The sequence below is a fragment of the Thunnus thynnus genome, chromosome 3 (assembly GCF_963924715.1).
Source record: "Thunnus thynnus chromosome 3, fThuThy2.1, whole genome shotgun sequence".
Taxonomy (NCBI): Eukaryota; Metazoa; Chordata; class Actinopteri; order Scombriformes; family Scombridae; genus Thunnus; species Thunnus thynnus.
The window spans coordinates 2,288,298-2,307,191 of NC_089519.1; the positions used below are offsets into that span (position 1 = coordinate 2,288,298).

Sequence of the window (18,894 nt, forward strand, 5' to 3'; positions counted from 1 at the left end):
TATAACCATATAAAGTTTAATAATGCAATCACTACAAGCAGACTGTGGTGCACATCAAATATTTTGGCGCAAATTAGTTGTGGGCTGTAACATAATTTCTAGCAGACACGGTTGCAGGGAGGTTGGAAGAGCAAACATCAGTATGGGTGTCAGTATGGTGTTAAATCCGCCCTGGCTATGGCCCTGTGTGCATCCGCCATAGTTGAACATACAGAAGATTTGGAGCACTGACTTCTTCCTGTCTGCTTTTATGTGAGGAAATCCCTGATTGTGATTTATCTTTTCTTTCGTACTTCACAGGGAATTCAGCTTTGAGCTGCATGTTGGCAGCAGTTAATAAAGCTGTGGGTTCACTGCTCACTACCAAAGCATGAACTCCAGTTCCAGCAGAGGCTCACTGTAACCATGGAAGAAATACATTGCAGTTGTCATCCGCAAGGGACATATGGGTGGAAGTATGGTGCATTAGCTTTCATTCCTGTCACAAAAACAAAGAACCTAATGTTCAGGGGTTTTTTTTTTTGCAAATAAAGCACAAGACTGAGACTGCGAAACATGCCTTTCAAACACATTTTATTGTTTTCTACTTGATATTTCACATACAACCCAAATTTTAAACTGCAAAACATTGTATTTTACTGTTCATACACATCCATACCCGCTCTATAGATCTCGTGCAGTATGTGACTGCATGTCACCACCATGCAGTTACACATAATGTTATGCAGAGCTGTGAAACGATGCAGGATATCTGTGCAGACGATTGACAGGGAATAAAATGAGACTTGATCATGTGTGTTACTGAATCTCCCTAGAAAACATTATTTCATCTCATGACTTGTTTTGAAAAGATCTAAGAGACTGCCGGTTCTGACAGAGGCCAGACAATAGTGACATTTGCACTTGTTGCTTTTGAAGTTGGTTAAGCAATTGACAGGGTATGATGTCATAGCTAATTGCCTCAACAATGTGACAGAGAAAAATGATGACTTCAAATGTAGATATCAGACAACTCTCCCTCTCTCCTCCCTGTCAGTCTTTCCCTTGACTCAGCACGGCGTTATGAAACAATATCCTCGCAGTCTGCAGTACCATTCCTCGTGGGAACATGAAGTCAGACACAAATTATTGGAAAGTATAAAACATGAAGGAGGATGCTCATGTACTTTTTTTTTTAAAGCTGGGGGAAAAATGTGTATGTTAGTAAAAAATAAAGAAGCCCTTTCTCCTCACACACCACAATGCACACTAAAAAATAAAATTCACATGCAAGCGTTTGTCAAGTAATTCTGTAGAGCAACACACAGTTAATTATCATTACAACAAAACACATTCATTCTTACAAGTAACTATTTGCAGCAGAGAAAAAGTGGGATTATAAAAAAAATTGTGAAAATGAGCCCTGCATGATTATTTATGAATTCAACTTATTAAATCAATTCAAATTCTCCCTGAAGATTGCAACATTTCATATCTCAAAAAAGCATTTATAAACAAGGGTTTTTTCAAGGGATGTGATTTGCCTTTTGGCAAATAATGAGATATGTAAACGAGGAGCGAACGCATCCAGTAAGATTTCACACGCACAAGAACAAAAGTTGTGCTCCACAAATATTTGAAAGAGAAAATATGAATAGCAAAATGTTCTTTTTACTGAAGATATGAATATAAATTGCTTTGCTGATTTGTTTTTTTACAAATGAGATTTAAAATCAAACTGCCTACTGAGTTTTTCCTGCTCAACAAGTTGCTGAAAACAATCAGACGGATTCTCAACATACAAAACAACCATCAAGGATCCCACTATTAAAATTAAACACCCCATACATTACATAATAATAATAATAATAATAATAATAAAACTCTTATCCAGCATCCCAAAGGAGGGTTCATGATAAACACATTAGTCTTTGGTCTCCTCAACTCGTCATTGGTCTGTTTTTAGCAGACATGACTCACTGGCAGGTTGTTTAAAGGTGACAAAACACAAAATAGTGCATCAGTAGAAGAAATTATTGTTACTGCCACCAAATTCAATGATTAATCCACACAAAACCCAAGGCCTAACCCTATTTGCTACATATTCAATCCGTGCAGCTCAGCTGTGTCCTTCATCTGTCCCTGCAGTTCTTCTTCTTCTTCTTCTTTCTTTTCTTCGTTTTGAAGCAGAACAGGTGGCGGCGCTCTGCTTCTTCAGTGAAGTTGAAGCTTGGTATGCGTTGTCCGTGCCCGATGTTCAAGACATCTTTCTTTTGCTTTTCGTTTCATCAGGTAAGGTTACTTTTGATATTTGACTGGGTTCACATAATTGCGGGGGGGAAAAGTGCCTGTCTGTCCGTTGCATGTTCCTTTCCACCGGTCGGTGTGAGAGTTACGTGCTCTACATGAAAAAAGATAAAAAGATACAGAATCAAGAATTATAGTGGTTTGTTTTAGCAACTACTTAGCTGGTTGTTATCCTGGTCAGTGTCACGTAATGCTTATGTGACACAGATTAAAACATAATCTTTTGGGGTTAAAACTTACAATTCAACTTCTTCTTACTTTATTGGTGAATTATTGATGGATGATCTCAAATGAGTGGGATCATTGTCATAATTTATATTAATAAAGAACACTCTATTTTTCTTTCATCCCCTAAGAAATCACATTTGAATATGAGATCATCATCATCATCATCATCATCATCATCTCTTGTCAGTAGTTCTAGCTGTGTGTTTGACCTGCTGTGGTTGGATCTCCTCCATGTCACGGAGCATGATGGTCTGGCTGCGGGACACCGAGCTGGTGTAGTGATACTCCACCAGCTGGTTTAGCGAGTTGAACTTAACCACCCAGAGGAAATACTTCCCTGAGCCGTCACGCAGGACCTTGAAGTGCTGGACGTCACTGCCGGTCCTGCAGAGGATGGAAACATGAAGGTAGTATTATTGCAACTGAATACAGAGTGTAGTAAATGATGTAAAACTGAAAATGTGTTGTGGGAGGGACATCATCATTAATTCAAAGATAAAATGATTCCTGAAGAAACTCAAAGCACCACACACACACACGGATTTCACAGACTTTCAACTTTAAAATGAACCTTTGGGGTGTGAAAGATGATTCACAGGAGGAAAAGAAGCAGAACAGTGAAACATAACCAGAACAATCTTTCAGATGTTACAAACAGCAGGGAAATGATTTGTTACATGGAAAACTAAATCAGGGGATTTGAATGATTTTATAATAACCAAAAGTGTTGAAAATAAAAAAAAAAAGTACTTCAGTAACAACCTAAACAAATCAAATAAATTAATCAATTTTTCCGCAACTACAATTTTAACATTCATCTTGGTCTACTGGGGAAATCCAACTGAGATTGTAACCTAATTTTCAAGGGACACCTGAGTACATACCGATAACCAAAGAAGAAGAAGCAAATGTAATAAAACACAGACTCGTTAGCATTAAAGTGCTGGAGGTAACTTTGGCTGCGCTACAACAGAGGCTGTGAGAATAAAGCCCAACATGCGTTTCATTGAGTTGCATCATAAATGAGAGTGAGACCCGGTGAGGTCACATTCCGCCATCACATACACGCGAGAGTCGGTGACAGCTTGCTTTGACAAAATGTTAAAAGATCAAGGATTCGGCTGTCAGATTGTCACTGAACACTTTTCTCAAAGAGAGAGAGAGAAAGAGACAGAGAGAGAGAGAGAGAGAGAGAGCTGATAAAAGACAAAGAGAGAGAAAACAACACACTCTTCTATTCAGATTACGTTCATATCGTCACATTAACAACAGCTCCTTTCTATTAGGGTGTCCCAGTAAGTCATGACAGTGTGACAGTGAGCCGGCACAGCAATACCAGCACAGCAATACCAGTACAGCAATACCAGCACAGCAATACCAGTACAGCAATACCAGCACAGCAATACCAGCACAGCAATACCAGCACAGCAATACCAGAGCGCAGGCAGCTTTTCAACTGGCAACAAATCTCTATCAGTCGATAATCTAACAGCAACAGTTAGTGAATACATTTTAAATTAGATTTTAAATTATGAATACGAACCGCTTCACCACCTTTCACTCGTTTTTATGCGTTCGAGACAGCGATGTTCCTGAGATTAGACTTGAAAGTAAGTTTTGATTTGTAAAAACGGTGAGTATGAAATGTGTCTGCTGGGTCAAGTCAAGGCTGCAGAACCGAGACAGATGAAATCACTGCTGTAATTCTTTGTCTCTGTCTGTCTGATAGTGAGGGAGAAACTCTGCAGCCTTTCAAAAGCATAAACAAAGTGACAGATTTTAGTATGTCACGCATAAAAGGATGATGTTTTCCACTTTTCTACACCAATTTTTGTAAACAGAGTTTTTCATTTAGAGCGCACGGTGACGGTTATTTTCAGGAAATGACAAAGATAAAGTAAGAATCAATAACTGTGTCTCAACAGGCGAATGAATTTCCCCAAACTTGTGTGAATGTGAATCAGGTGTGTCGAGTGAAAAGAAACACAAGGGAAGACAAGTGTGGGTTCAACAGCCGTTCGTGGTGGAGTAATTGAAATGACAACTGACTTGACAGAAAGCGTGAAATCCCCCACAGTGCTCTCACTCTCCCGGATGAGAAAGGCTCCATCCACTCTCTGTTTGCTCAGCAGTTCTTCAGCTTCGGCTCGACGAATCTTCCCATAAAACCACCTGTCAAAAAGCAAGCAGCACAAAAATAACTGAAAGCTCAAAGCTGCCTTTGAGGGCAAAGAACTACACATTCAGAGCTACTTTTAATACTGTTATTAGTCATGGGGAGAGAGGGTTTCTTGCTGGTGGAACAAGTTACTCAATAACTCTGAAGAGTCAGGACTGTCTTAATAGCAAATATATAGGTTGACAATACCTGACTCATACAACAGTTTCGTTACACTCCTTGTTTAATGATTCACAACTTGTTTATGCAGAAACACAGACAAGAGACCATGCAGATGTGTCCTTCAGAGGACCTGAAGAACCTGCTACTCCTGTACTAACAGCACACATTTTAGACAAACTAAACATATGGCATGTTTGGGAAGCCGTTGTCAAAAAACTCATAAACTCAAAAATGTCGACACCAAAGTTGGCAGTATGAGCTGTGGCGTTCCACTTCAACACATGATGGACAAGAGACCAAAATACATTCAGGTTAATAACAGTAAATACATCAATATTGCTTCATTTCATCTGTAATGCCATGTGATGAAAAAGACATGTCCAGACTAGGCTTGGGCAGTATCGAGGTGTTATGGTATACCAGGGTATTTAGGTATGATTTTCTTTCTATGAAACTGATACAGAGATGCTGTACTGAGGTGATGTATTGTAGTGCACAGCACTCACCACCAGAGGTCAGTTTCTACTGGTTGAACATGCAGCTGAGCTGGGAAAGATGGTGACTGCGAGGTGGTATGGAATCATGAAAATATTATAACTTTATCTTGAGATGACTTCATCCAACTACAAAAGCAGTTTATTAGCCACATGATTATATTCAACCGCCACCACCCACACATCATCTCCACTCTGCCCGCTGGTGTCCGCTGTGGCGACAAGTGTCCTTCAGCAAGAATCAATGGAAGAAGAGTGTTTATTTCCTATCTATTCATTATTCTATGGGCCATGAGTAAGACTTGTCTAAGTAGGCTAATTACATATCGGACACACAGCATTGTACGCTCGACAATGTCATACACGCTACAATGACTTCTATCATCATCATATCCTGTAAACCCCGGCAAAATGTCAGGAAGATATGAAAGAATAGATACCACCCAAGCCTCATCCGGACTCATACACACTCATAATATGAGCAGATATTAGGGTTTATACCTGGCTTCTATTATTTGCACTATGTGAGGTTTGTTTGGTGAGATGATGGGTTTTTGTAGCCACATCTGTGCTTCATTTCATGTTTCTGGTTCGCTACATGATTGGATTTAGGATTGGATGTCAAAGTAATTATGTGTGAGACTCGCAGCCAATGTGGTTTTGATAGTCTGCCAACCCCAAAATCCTAACAAGACAAGAGTCTACAGCCATGCTACAGAAGCAGCTTCTGCTTTAGTGTGTCACCATACTAATATTTGATTATTAGCACTAAACATGACTGCTATAATATTGATTTTACTCTAAATAAGAAAGCCCTGAGTTTGTGCTATTATGTTATTATTCAGTTTCCTTGTCTGTCCTTTGTGCAGATTCTGCACAACTGCTGCATTTCAAAAAAAAAAACCTTGGATTAATTCATGTGTCATAAAATACTGTGAAAGCTGTATTGGTTCAGACATGCAAGCAATTAGAAAAGCCTGCCCACAGTCAGGAAAACCACACACCAACACTACTCTCTCACTCTCTAAAACTATGGTATACAAAAAAGTATGCACCGAGCTTCATTAAATATTTTAAAGTTCAAGTAAATTCCCTGGATTATTTACAGAAGGCTACATATGGCCAAAGGGGACAGCGAGAAGCAGCTGAGTCAGCAGAAAACGTCCGGGCACCACAAGGGAACCTTCTACACAGATAGACGGATGGTGTGGAGCCAAAACCAAAGACACCACGAGGGGCTGACACACATCCAGGCTAAACAACAGATCTGCTTCATCGGGCTCCCTCAGATCTTCAGACCACACTGTTGCACCGAATCATCCCTTACTTTTACACAACAGAGCGTAGGCAGGCTAGAGGCTCATAACCTCGTCAGGTCTGTGAAGTGAATAAAGTCATACTCCATTAACTAAACTATGGTGATAATCTTAAATCACTCCATTGTGCCAGCTGATCACTGGCCACCAGTATAAGATTTTAAAGGGAAGTTCCTTCAGGACTAAGTGTGTATAATGGTGAAATTATGGAGCAATGTTGCTTCACAGATAACCTTTAAGTGGATAATAGATAGGGATGGTTAGATAGCATTTTTTATCCACTTACTGAATCAAAATGCTCTCAAATGACTTCCAGAATCTAATTAGTTTTACCTTTCAACACTTTCTAATAACCAAAGGCTAATATAATCTAATCATCTCCTGTAGGCTGAAAAGGGAGAAACATTTCAGTTTTTAGTGGCAGCCTAATTAATGTTCATAATCTGTGAGATGAGCAGCATAATCGAGCATATAATCAATTTTTTTGTGTAATTTCCAGGCGACACTGTTATTCTCACAAGCAATTAGCAGCTACAGAGCTGAAGTGGACAGGTTTGTAGACTGGTGTGATGAGCATTATCTGCACATTAGTGTATGAAAAACCGATTTTAGATCCTAGATCAATTGGAAATCATAGCTCTGTTGCCGTACGCAGACATGACATCAAACAGGTCACTGATTATAAATATTCAGGCGTCCACGTTGACGGTGAGTTTATCCATCGGCAGCTTCGTTTCCTTCATAGACTCATAGTTTTTGGTGTCTGCAGGAATGTTCTGCCCATCTTCTATAGAGCTACCGTAGAGTCCATTTATGTTATAGTATTATTATTATGTGGTATTACCAGCTGGTTTGGGAACCCAACAGTAACAACACCAATATTTAGTCTGGTTCAAGCAGCAGGGAGGATTATGGGAACACCCACACTCTTCACTCCCTTATCGGTTAAACTTATTAACAGACAAGTCGTGAAGGACAGTGAGACGCTCGGATAACATGTAAAGAGAGATGTGTATCTTTTTTTAATCTTAGGCCAGTGTTCATCTTAATTATTGTGTTTTTTCTTAAATTAAAGTGTCCTTGATAATTTATGAATTGTTAATTATATGTATTTGACACATTTAATTGTCCAGCAGCTACTCTCTACAACTACTGAAGGTCCTGATTCAGAACCATGAAGTTAATATGATAAAAAAACGCCGACATGAATCAAAGTTTAACTGTGAGTTAAAGTTCCATCATTTCTCCAGAGATGAGTTACCACTGTGAGACGAACACAAACTCAGGGTGGTGTAACAGAGTGATGCGTCATTTTATTCACAAACCATCTTTGACTCAACTGACTTGATAAAGGGTTTGATTAGAGAGCTTACTCATCTTTTGAGTCATAGGTCAAGTAAAAATACTAAATATTTGCTGGTTCCAGTCATTGTAAACATCTTGCAGTGATATATCTTTGGATTCTGAACTGTTGCAATAATGAAAACAATGGTCAGTTGAATAAAATCTATTGTGAAATGTTTATTATGTCTTTCAATCATGACTTACTTGTGTGGTTTCACTGTGACATAGTTCCTGGGAATAAGGCCTTCCCTCCCGTTCAGCTCTGCTTTGTACCAGTTTGGGTCAGAAGTCTCAGTCATAATCTGCAGAGATGACAGAAAATAAGACAGACGCACTGAAATTAAGAGAAAAGGAATAAATGGACAAGATAACGGAGCAAACAGGATGTTCATTTTTATCCACATAAGAAGTCCGGTGATGTTATCAAGGACTGACCGAACTGTAAAACTGCAGGACCGCTGAAAGACTGCAGAGAGAGATTCCACTCCTTAAAATACAGACCTGTTGCATAAAACCTCCCTACGAGTGACTAACGTAAGAGTCAGATAGCCTGTCGCACAATGCATTATGGGTGAAATAAGACACTTCACAGAAGAGAAAAAATGGCAGATGCCTACTGAAAACCTGTATCTGCTAGAGGAATACAATACTGAAAAAAGTGTGTTATTTAGTAGTTTTAATACATTTAAAGGAAATCTGAAGCGACATGTATGACAAGTACGGGAGAAAATAACTCAAAAGGTAAACTGCATAAATCCAATGGTTGTTAGAACCATCAAAGATGTTCAGAAACGTTTTAAGAATATGGTACAAGAATCCAAAAAAGAAATCTGGAGGAGGACCCCCCCCCCAAAAAAAGCTGAGAAAAACAACTGATCTCATGGTTGAGATTAATGCAAGCGAGTCACCTTGCCTCAGGCTCAGCCAGGAGGAGAGACGGCTAACTTTCCTACCTCAAATTAAGTCAGTCTTAATATTTATACAACAGACAGGCTTAATTATACTATTCTAACCCCACAATTTAAAACCAGCCGACACCAGTCCTCGGCCCCCCTGCTGGGGTTTGAATCATCGCTGGGGCTTGAGGCGCCGTTCTGAGGAGACAGAAGGAGGCAAAGTGAGGCAGACAGTCTGGACTGGCTATGTGAGCGGCTATCACAGACAACACCCAGGTAGATAATACCTGTTTATCAGACACTGAATATTTTCTACTGTTGGTGGGAATTAAATAAAAGACTGTTTTCACACTTGAAATGAATGATGGCAGATCTGAGCCTGATGCACCGAGACTGTCCACTCAAGAAACAAAGGCAACTTCATATCTTTAGGATTTCTAACACAAATTTTAGGAGTTAGGATTAAACCATCTTCTAGACTGTTAGATACAGTATAGAAGTACAAAAAAAAGTATAAATTGCCATTATTACTGTCAGCTTTATATAATATAATCAGACAGAAACATCAGAGTATAGTCTTGAAATGTATGATATTTGCACAGATCAGATCTACACTGACTCTCCCAGACATGCTCATTTACAACCCATGATGATTCAAATGAGAGCTTTCAGACTTGGCAGGAAGTCTCTTACACAAGGTGAGTGATCTGGATCTGCCACCAGCAGTAATGCAAATGATTTTTTTCATTTCATTTAGCAGACGCTTTTATCCAAAGCAAAATACATCTGAGAGCTGATGCGATACAAACAGGGATGTAATCAGGAGACTTTGACAGGACGAAGGGCAGGCAGGCAGAGAATGTATAGAAGTAGATTTCTTTTCTCTTTTTTTTCTTTCAGTCCATCAAGTGCAGAGATGTGATGCATTATGCATTACCATTAGCTACAGATTCTTTTTTCTGTATCTGACTTTTAGTGGATCTTATTGGAAACATATAAACTGACAGCAGCTTTCTTCAGCGTCCTTTTTGCAGGTTCAAGTTGTAGTGACCACTGGAAACCACTGGAGAATACAAAACCACTGCTGGTAGCCTGTATCTGGTGGCTACCAAAACTCAAACTAACTATGACTGAACGTTCAGGGAGGGAAGAGCCTCTAAAAAGTATGACTACTTCTATTTTCAGGATTGTACTGTACAAGCAATGCACCCAATCTATGTCATATCTAATCAATGCTAACTTGTGCATCCATTTGTTTCAAAAACAGTGAAAAGCCTCAAGCTCGTAGTCACACTCACGTTCTCCCTTCTTGTGAAAAATAAGATGCATACTGTACGCAACATCTGCCCCAGTTTCTGTTTTTTGCCCTGTGCCAAAGACAAGCGTTTTTGAAAAGATGCTCCACCATGAAAGAATACAGAACGTCTGAAATATGTAGATGCAGATGAGTTTTTACCCTTGTCTAAATTTATGATATTCATAAAATCTTAATAATATCAGAATTGTGTGAATTTTTTCTTCTGATCGTTGCTTCTTGTGTATCAATTACTGTGTTTATAGCCTCCAGTCAACTGCAGCACTGAGTAACATGTGTGTGGGTGTGTCTTTATGTGCCTGTAGTTATTTTTATGATCATATCTGTTCCTGCCAGCATGTTTACATCTGCTGCTGTTCAGCTCTGCTTGGCACTTTCTTTGTGTCAAATGAATATCAGAGTCTGTGTCCCTCTGAAAAATAACTCTCAGACAGAAAAATAGTATTTATGACACTGATCCTGCAAGAAGGAGTGGCTTTGTTTCCAAAAGACGAAATGATTAATAAATGTCCTAAAACGGGCCGAAATGTCCCTTTAGTTTTTATAATGATGTGTGCTGTATGTGTTAGCATGTGTGTGTGTGTGTCTCCATCTTCATCTCATCTATAGCATGAGGGCGCTCCACAAACAAAATTGGTACATTGCACATACAAGCAACACTTCACCCACGCAGCCAACTTATATATGGACAATACAGGAAACACACACACACATTGTTAGACATGGTGACTCATCCAGTCTGTTTCTTGTGAGGGAGCTTTAATGAGCTGAGTATAGGTCTTTGAAGACATGACACCCAAAATCAGAGAAACCAGGTTGATCGAGCAGGAAGGTCCTTTGTCTGAGCCTGAAACACGTGTTGAAGTCACAGCCAGATCTGGATATGACTTCCAGGCTGCAGAGCTCTGGGTCTCCATCATACTTCAGTCTGGACCGAAGTGGTGGATCAGCTGACCAACAGACTAGAGCCACACTGCTATAACAATATCTAATCATTTCTGACACAAAGACTTATGTCTACCTAAAAACTGCTGAAAATAAAAATGTTTTTTTATTTCAGATGTTTTTTTTCTTCTTTTCGTTTCTTTTCTTTTCTAAGAACTGGAGCCAGGATTAAATAAGACCCAGAACCAATAAGATAAATTGGAAATTGAATCAGAAGCAGCCAGCTGTCTAACAGTGGAGTTAGTGAAAAGGACGACAGTGCATGAGGAATTCAACATTCAAAAATTAGTAAACAAAAATAACACCAAAAAAAACCCGACATTTTTTTTAAAAGAAAAAAAAAAGACTGACATTGCCTGGTGAAATGTGTTGACACACATATTCATCTTCAGACAGCAGTGGTAACAGAAACTCTCTCAGTTTTTTTAAAGGGGAGTTGAACTAATTCAGGCGTGAAACACTTCTATTCTTCTGTATTGTGTCTGAAAACACAAAGACTTTTAGAGTGATTTTACACATCATATGCACACACAAAAGTTCCACCTAAAATATAGGTCGCAAATAATTATTCATGCCCTCCCCCACTTTGGATGAGCTCATTTTACCTGAACAAAGAAGAGGAGAAGACGGGGGGGGGGGGGGGGGCAGAAGATAAGACTGGGGAGAATTCTAGCAGGAAAATAAGTAAAGGGATTTACTGGAGAGCCGGTGGGGATTGCTTTAAAACCGTTGAATAGTAAAAGGTTGCAAATGAGATTTTGGACATGAATTACCAGACAGACTGAAAGCTACAGCTTTTAGAAAACTCAAACCTAAAGAAAAGGTTTTCATATTCCTGCACTTCAAATGTTGTAACCGGCTGGAGACAAACAGGAAATGGGGGTTTATGTGACTTTTTTTGTATTACAGAGAAGTATTTTTTTTACACCTTTCACAGCTAAAGATGAAATGATAATCAGTCTTAGGATAAACTATACATGATGAGGAGTATTTTGATATACGGTTTGTGCAGTTTCCTTCGATACTTGTTCTATATCAGGAGTCTTATTGTTGCTGCTGGTGGGACACGAGCAAAATATTTCTTAGAATAAAGCAAATACTTTCTTGAGATAAAAAGCTTTGGCAAAGGGAAAGCCAAACATTTTTAAGGGAATGCAGAAGTGGTTTTTTGACTTTTCTGTATAAAACACATTGAGCTTGAAAATGAATCTTTGAATCTTGCTCACATCTCAATTCCCAGATGTGTGCGTGCTACTAATAACTGGCTTTTTGATATGAAGATTCAGCTAAAAGCCTATCAAATCCATTTTTAATAACACAACAACCTCAACAGCGTTCATTTTAAGGGTCCTTCTGTCACGACCCCTCTTCCATGACATCTGCTTGCCTGTTGGAAGTGTGTTTTTCTTATTTTCAGCCTCCCTGTCTGATCGCCCCCCCCCCCCCCCCCCCCCCCCCCCCCTTGCCCTCTGTCTCTCTCTCTGCTCGCCTGCTCATCATTGGGAATCAGTGCAAACGCCTGTCATGAAGTCATCATAACCAGCCCCTGCAAGATCCTTGTACCGTTCTAGGCTTGTCTGTGTGCCACGCTTACAGCTCTGACACCAGTCGATCTGCCTACTTACCCTGCTGTCTGATTGTTTGTTTGACCGCCTGCCTGCCAGCCTGTCTTGCTGTCTTGCTGTCTCCAGGATTATGTGCCTGCTTGCCCGCCTCCAACCTGCCAAGCTCACACGTCCAGATTCCCTCTAACAACCACCCTCAGGATTCCTTCAGGATTCCTCCCCCTCACCTCAGCCTGAACACCAGCCAACCACCATCTCTCCATTTCTGCCAGTAACAAGACTTTCTTGTTACACCTTACCTGCTCGTCCAGCGTCTGCATTTGGAACATGCCTTAAACCTGTAATACCTCAACAAAACCAGTCTCACCTTTACAAAAGTAAGACCTGGATGACTCTGTGCTTTCTGATCTAAGAAGCTGTGAGAGTGGATGCACAAACGGAGGGTTCACGGTGAACTGATGCGTTCAAATTGATGAATTCATTAATTAATGCAGTTAACTAAGGCTGTGGACCGTTTATCTTATCTGCCAGTTATAGTTTCATCTTGTATTTCAGTGGACTACAGACAGCAGTGAATGGTTTGGCACACAGTATACTGGAGCAGAGACTGAATGTAACGCCCCCTTTCCCATTCATTCAATGAAGAATCAGGTTTGAACTGAGAATTGATTCTGCATCATATTGTGATAGTATTGAATCATCCCAGGCCTACAAAATAAACACCATCATTCATCACAACCTTTATTTTTCATCTTTTTGTTCCATCTTGGTGTAAAATCAAAAACCCCCTATCAACACTCTGTACAATCATGATCACAACACTCTAAAGGTGAGGCCACCACACATGTTCTCCAGCCTTTGCCTCAAAAAATCCAAACCTAGAACTACCAGAGCCTGACAACACCGCCATTCTGTGTGTTCCACAGCACTTAACTTAATAATCTTTCCTCCCTTTGATGATTCACTCCTTCCTTTGTGTGTGTGGAAAACAGCTCTACTGTCCACTCTACAAAAAGTTCAAAGAGAAGTCTAACTGAAGGCTGATAGAGTACAAAGCAAACAGCAACCTCCAGGGCTGAAGAATGAAGCCAACGTGGAAAACTACAGTTCCTTAAACTGAGGCTCCAAAAGTGAGTCAATCCACAAAGACCCGTCATGTTAAAATGTCCAAGTTTACAACTTTACAGCAGAAATAAACATGTTTACAGCCTGGTACAAAAAACGGTTTTGGTCTCTGTAGCTTTCATGACAACTGTACAGAGGGTGAATTCACCTGAATGGACTCACCCGGCATAATTAAGGGCGTGGCTGCTTTGAGTGACAGGTGGGCGCCATCACAGGTAAGTTGCTACCATGGTGACAGTGTCGGTTAGGTAACGTAACCATGGCGTAACCCTAGATTCATAGAGTATAGGCGTAGACGTAGCGATCACTATTTCAATGTGTTTTCAGTTCATGAAAGTTCAGCATTTGGTTGTATAAAAACCCCAATAAAGTGTCGGATGTTCAGTTTTTTCCAATAAGTACATTTTGTTTTAATGGGTTTAACCTGTAGTCTGCTGGTCGACTGGTCCATTAGTCGTCCGACTAAACTCTCATTGGTCAAATAATCTCCGTGTTATTTTCATAAGGAGAAAAGTGCTACATCAACAGCTTTCCAGGAGTAATCCATTATTTCCTGTGGTGGGAGGGACAGACTAACAAATTACCTGTGAAAACAACGGGGGTGTAATAAATAAGAACAGGAATGCATAGATAACACTCAGAGCCACTTGGTTCGACATGACTTGACTAGAACTACTACTTTCTGTCTTTCTGTTTTGTTCAACATGCAGAAGCCTCATATTTTCTGCTGCTTGCTGTTAGAAACCCGGTTGTGGAATGCAGTTGCCTTCCTCACCTTTTATTTTGCTCTCGCCTGAGGGACAGCAGAAGCAGTACGGCTGTCAGAGAGGATTAAACCGATTACCATGTCAGCAACCCACTCAATACAAGCCAAAATTTGATTTGGACTTATTTCCTTCCCCCCTACATAAAGCCAACTTCCTGTCAGAGCACTGAAAATCTACAGAGGGCGTAAAGTCGGATCAAATGCTTGATTTGATTTGATTTGACCTCTGTGAGGTCAAAGGTCTGGACTGTCTCTCAAGCTCAGATAAAGACGGGTATGAATGTTTTGAAACCACGTTCTCTGTGATCTTGATCAGCTTGTGGGACACTGATATCTAATACCTGAAAGTAGTTTTGTTATGATGGCTGGGTCCATTTTTCATACAAGCTTAAGCATGTAAAGGTGTTTCCATGTAAGTCCTCAAAAATGAAACTGTAACATTCTGACGCCTCAATTATCACAACCATTACTAATCAATGCTGAAAGAACACTGTGGTCAAGTTTTGCTCAGCTTACACTTGGTTAAGTTTAGGGAGAGATCAAGATTTGCTATAATAGTCATAACTATTATAGCTGCTAGAAGGCTTAATCACTCGTATGTAAACATAGAACTGTAAAGATTTAGTGCAAAGTTCGAGTTTCTTCTCTGGCTTGATCACAATCAAAGGATGACAAAGAAACACTATAATAGTGCACCACCTCTCAGAATAACCCTCTGAGTTCTCACATATTCACAGATACATGGAGCTGAAATGGTACATTTCTTATCTGTAATTTCAGATCAATTTCAAAATCCAGCAGGGACCAAATAACTGCAAGAACTCTCATTCCTCAGAGCAAGTGTTACCAGCACAGTATCACAGTCCACTGAAAAGGGTCTAACATCCATAGTAATAATAATGCCATGTGAAGCCCTGAACCAGTTTAAACTCAAGAAAACCCAGTAAGTAATTGTTCTCCTTCTCTGTAACTTTCTGCGAGATGCCACTTAATTCTACACACTGCACCTTTAATTTGATTGATTTGTAAAAGACGCACTCAGTGATAAATATATATATATATATATAAATACTCCCAGGAGGAATTCATTGTCTCACTAACTCACAATGAAAAAGACATTTAAGTACATCACATTCAAGCCCCTTTTCTGCAATCTGAGAGGAATAACTGAATCACATGGTTTATTATCTTTCATTTATAGGGGAAGACATTCACAGTGAAAGGCCTGTTGCAGGCAGCTCTGGATTGTGTGTTTGAGAGGAAAGACACAGAAGCTTCCAATGAATCCAGGAAGGACGACCAAACAGGCCCATCCTCTGTGGTCTATTATGCAATTTGGAACAAGAGGCAACATTCCTGAAGCCGCTCCGATAATTTCTCTACGCTCTTTTTTATCCACTTCTCCTGTACTTCCCCTCTCTATCTGTCCTCCTCCTGCTGCTTGCAACAGAGCTGTCCCAAGACACTGACAGACACAATTCAGGACTCCGACTGGAGCTTTAAGATCAACATCCCTCCTATTATCATCAACCACCATGCAGCAGACCTCCTCCTACAGATGACTTCTTTGAGAGAAGAGTAGAGGGCCGACACAGTTTCTGTGCAGGCGATAAGGTTTCTGGTTGGACGTGTTTTAGTGGCTGCAGCCAAGTCGCAAAACACAAGTTTCTGCTCCATATTTTGGTTGGAAAACAGTGTTGTCTGTTGTCTTTTGTCCAATACAGGTGTAATTATGGCGGGAAAAATGTCAAATTAATTGTGTGATTTCACATCATCGTCTTGATATCAATAATTTTAGTGTTTTATTAGAAGAAATTCCAGTATTTAGGACCTCACATTGTGACAGAGTTTTGTTCAATTTCATTTAATTTAGATTTGAGAACTTTTTTAAAAACAGATAGTTAGATAGCGAGTATTTCTGACAGGGAAACACTCGTAACCTTTACACCAAGATACTAGTCTGAAGAAACTAGAGCTGCAACAATAGGTTGATTAATGTATCAGAAACTATTCTAATAATCAACTTACCGTTATCATTCATTTTTTTAAGGAAAAATGCTAAAATTCTCTGGTTCTAGCGTCTTAAATGCCAACATTTTCTGGTTCCTTTAATCCTCTGATAATAAACTGAATATCTTTGGGTTGAGGACAAAACAAGACATTTCAGGTTGTGAAATGGTGATCATCATTTTTCACCATTTTCTGACATTTTATGTACTAAACAACTAATCGATTAATCAAGGAAATGATCGACAGATCGATCAATAATGAAAATAATTGTTTTTTTAAACATCAACAGCTCAGCAAACAGAAAAGCTTCTTCATTTATAGACCAAAGATTCTACAGAGTGATAAAATACGTCTGGGGAGCAAATTTAAAACGCAGAGTCCATTACTGGCATCACATTATTTATAGAGTTAATGAGCAATACAAATGACTACTGTACATGTACATTTGATAATTATTAAAGGCAGAGTCAAAAGCTCAGACATAAATAAATAAGTGGGAGATCTTGACAATATCAAAAACTTGGGATACAGAACCATGATGATTTCTATGTTATTATAAATTAATATTGTATTTAGCAATGATGTATTTAATTTAAATTGCTGTATAAGTGATTATTTTTGTACCACAACTACATATAATGCTAGACATGTATGTACATATATGTATGTTTGTATATGTGTGTAAATATATATGTGGAATGTTGTTTTTGATTGTATTTTTAATGTTTTTTTTTGTTTTGTTTTGTTTTGTTTTTTCTCTGTAGGTGTGAGTACTGAATATGTGTTTTAAGTTTGTGTATAGTAAAAAACAAACTACTGTACATGACTACTACCCTCTTATGTGATTTCTGGCTTTGAAAATACTTTTCATGCTCCATTTCTCCATCACTGCATGCTCCTGTTGAATCTCTGCTCCAGTTATTTTGCTCAATTTGTAACTGACCCTTTAACAAGAGTCGTCCAGAGGCCTCAAACTGTAAAGTCTTCTCTGTCTTTGAACGAGACAAATGTTAACAGACGGTAAAAGCTTTCAACAAAAACTTATTTCATAACATGGTAAGTTGAAAGAAAAGTTTTCAGGAATGACGGACTCGTCCAGTTCCCAGAGTGGGAATGGGAGAGGTTACTGCCAGATTTAAACACATACACACAACATTTGGTATTTCACTCACAGTAGAAAAATCAGATAAAAGCAGGAGGAGGACACTTAAGACTTCCTGTCCGCCAATCATGACAAAAATGTTCCACAGGGAACTGATAGCTCAGCATGAAAAGTTTACAGGAAAATCAAGGATACTGGTGTAAATCTGTGCACCACTTGTTGAAATATACAAATCCCAGAGAAATATTACATATTACATTGTACACCTGTGGCCTTTTGTATCAGCATCACAGTACATCTAACATACTGTATACACAGTGTAGCTCATGTCAGTAAGTTATTGGAACAGCAGATAAATGTTTTGTGTTTCTTCACAACAGAAATTTAAAATAGAAAATGTTTCCCACCATAACAAGAAAAATAAAGCAGGAAAAGCACAAGTAAATACATTTTATATGCCAAAGTTTCATGTTACATTGATTATAAATGCTAAATAATTCAAATACAGGTGAACAGAACTATGTATCCTCCTCGTAAGAATAATGACAGGAGACTTACCTTTAATTGCTGTCCGAGCTTGAAACTCAGTTCATCATCTCCCGTCCCGTTAAACTCACATATGGCTATGGCCTCCATGGAGTGAAAACCTTTGAAGTTTGTATCAGTTATCCCTCCAAACACTGTTCATACACTAGTGCACTGGGCTGCACTCCCACACTGACCTGTCCTCCTCACTCTGGCGGACGACAAACTTCACGTCGACTTTCTGCTGAGCTCACCACTCAGGAATTAGTCTGCTGTTAGTGGAACTCGGTGTGTTTGACACAGAAGTGAAATGAGCCAGCTACTGTATTTAAGGTGCTGCCGCGCCCAGATAGAAGCGGTGAGTGTGACCGGTCGGAGGAAGGAAACCGTGTGATTGGCGTTTCCTTTGGCCAATTACAGCGCGCGCTTTCATTAATTGGCCAATAGCATTAAGAGGGGAACGACCTACCCAGTAACTAACGGGATGTGAGTGAGTTTCTGACAGCCTTTCATAGAATAATAGTGGTTCAGCAGGTCGGTCCCAACTAAATAAATACTGTAAAATGGGAGAATTGTGATAACAGAGTGTGTGAGCTATACGACTTGCAAAGCGGTTGTGCACAAGTCAGGCCAGTT

The 18,894-nt window shown here is 39.5% G+C and overlaps 1 protein-coding gene across 1 annotated transcript; it reads right to left on the minus strand.

Moving 5' to 3' along the window:
• Window positions 1-859: 859 nt before the first annotated feature.
• grb2a (growth factor receptor-bound protein 2a) lies at window positions 860-18,624 on the minus strand. The gene is made up of 5 exons (XM_067580212.1): window positions 18,292-18,624; window positions 8,214-8,311; window positions 4,564-4,686; window positions 2,724-2,898; window positions 860-2,380 (listed from the first exon to the last, which is right to left on the minus strand). The coding sequence occupies exons 1-5, from the start codon at window positions 18,367-18,369 to the stop codon at window positions 2,372-2,374; spliced, it is 483 nt and encodes a 160-aa protein (XP_067436313.1). The 5' UTR covers window positions 18,370-18,624; the 3' UTR covers window positions 860-2,371.
• Between the last annotated feature and the right edge of the window lie 270 nt (window positions 18,625-18,894).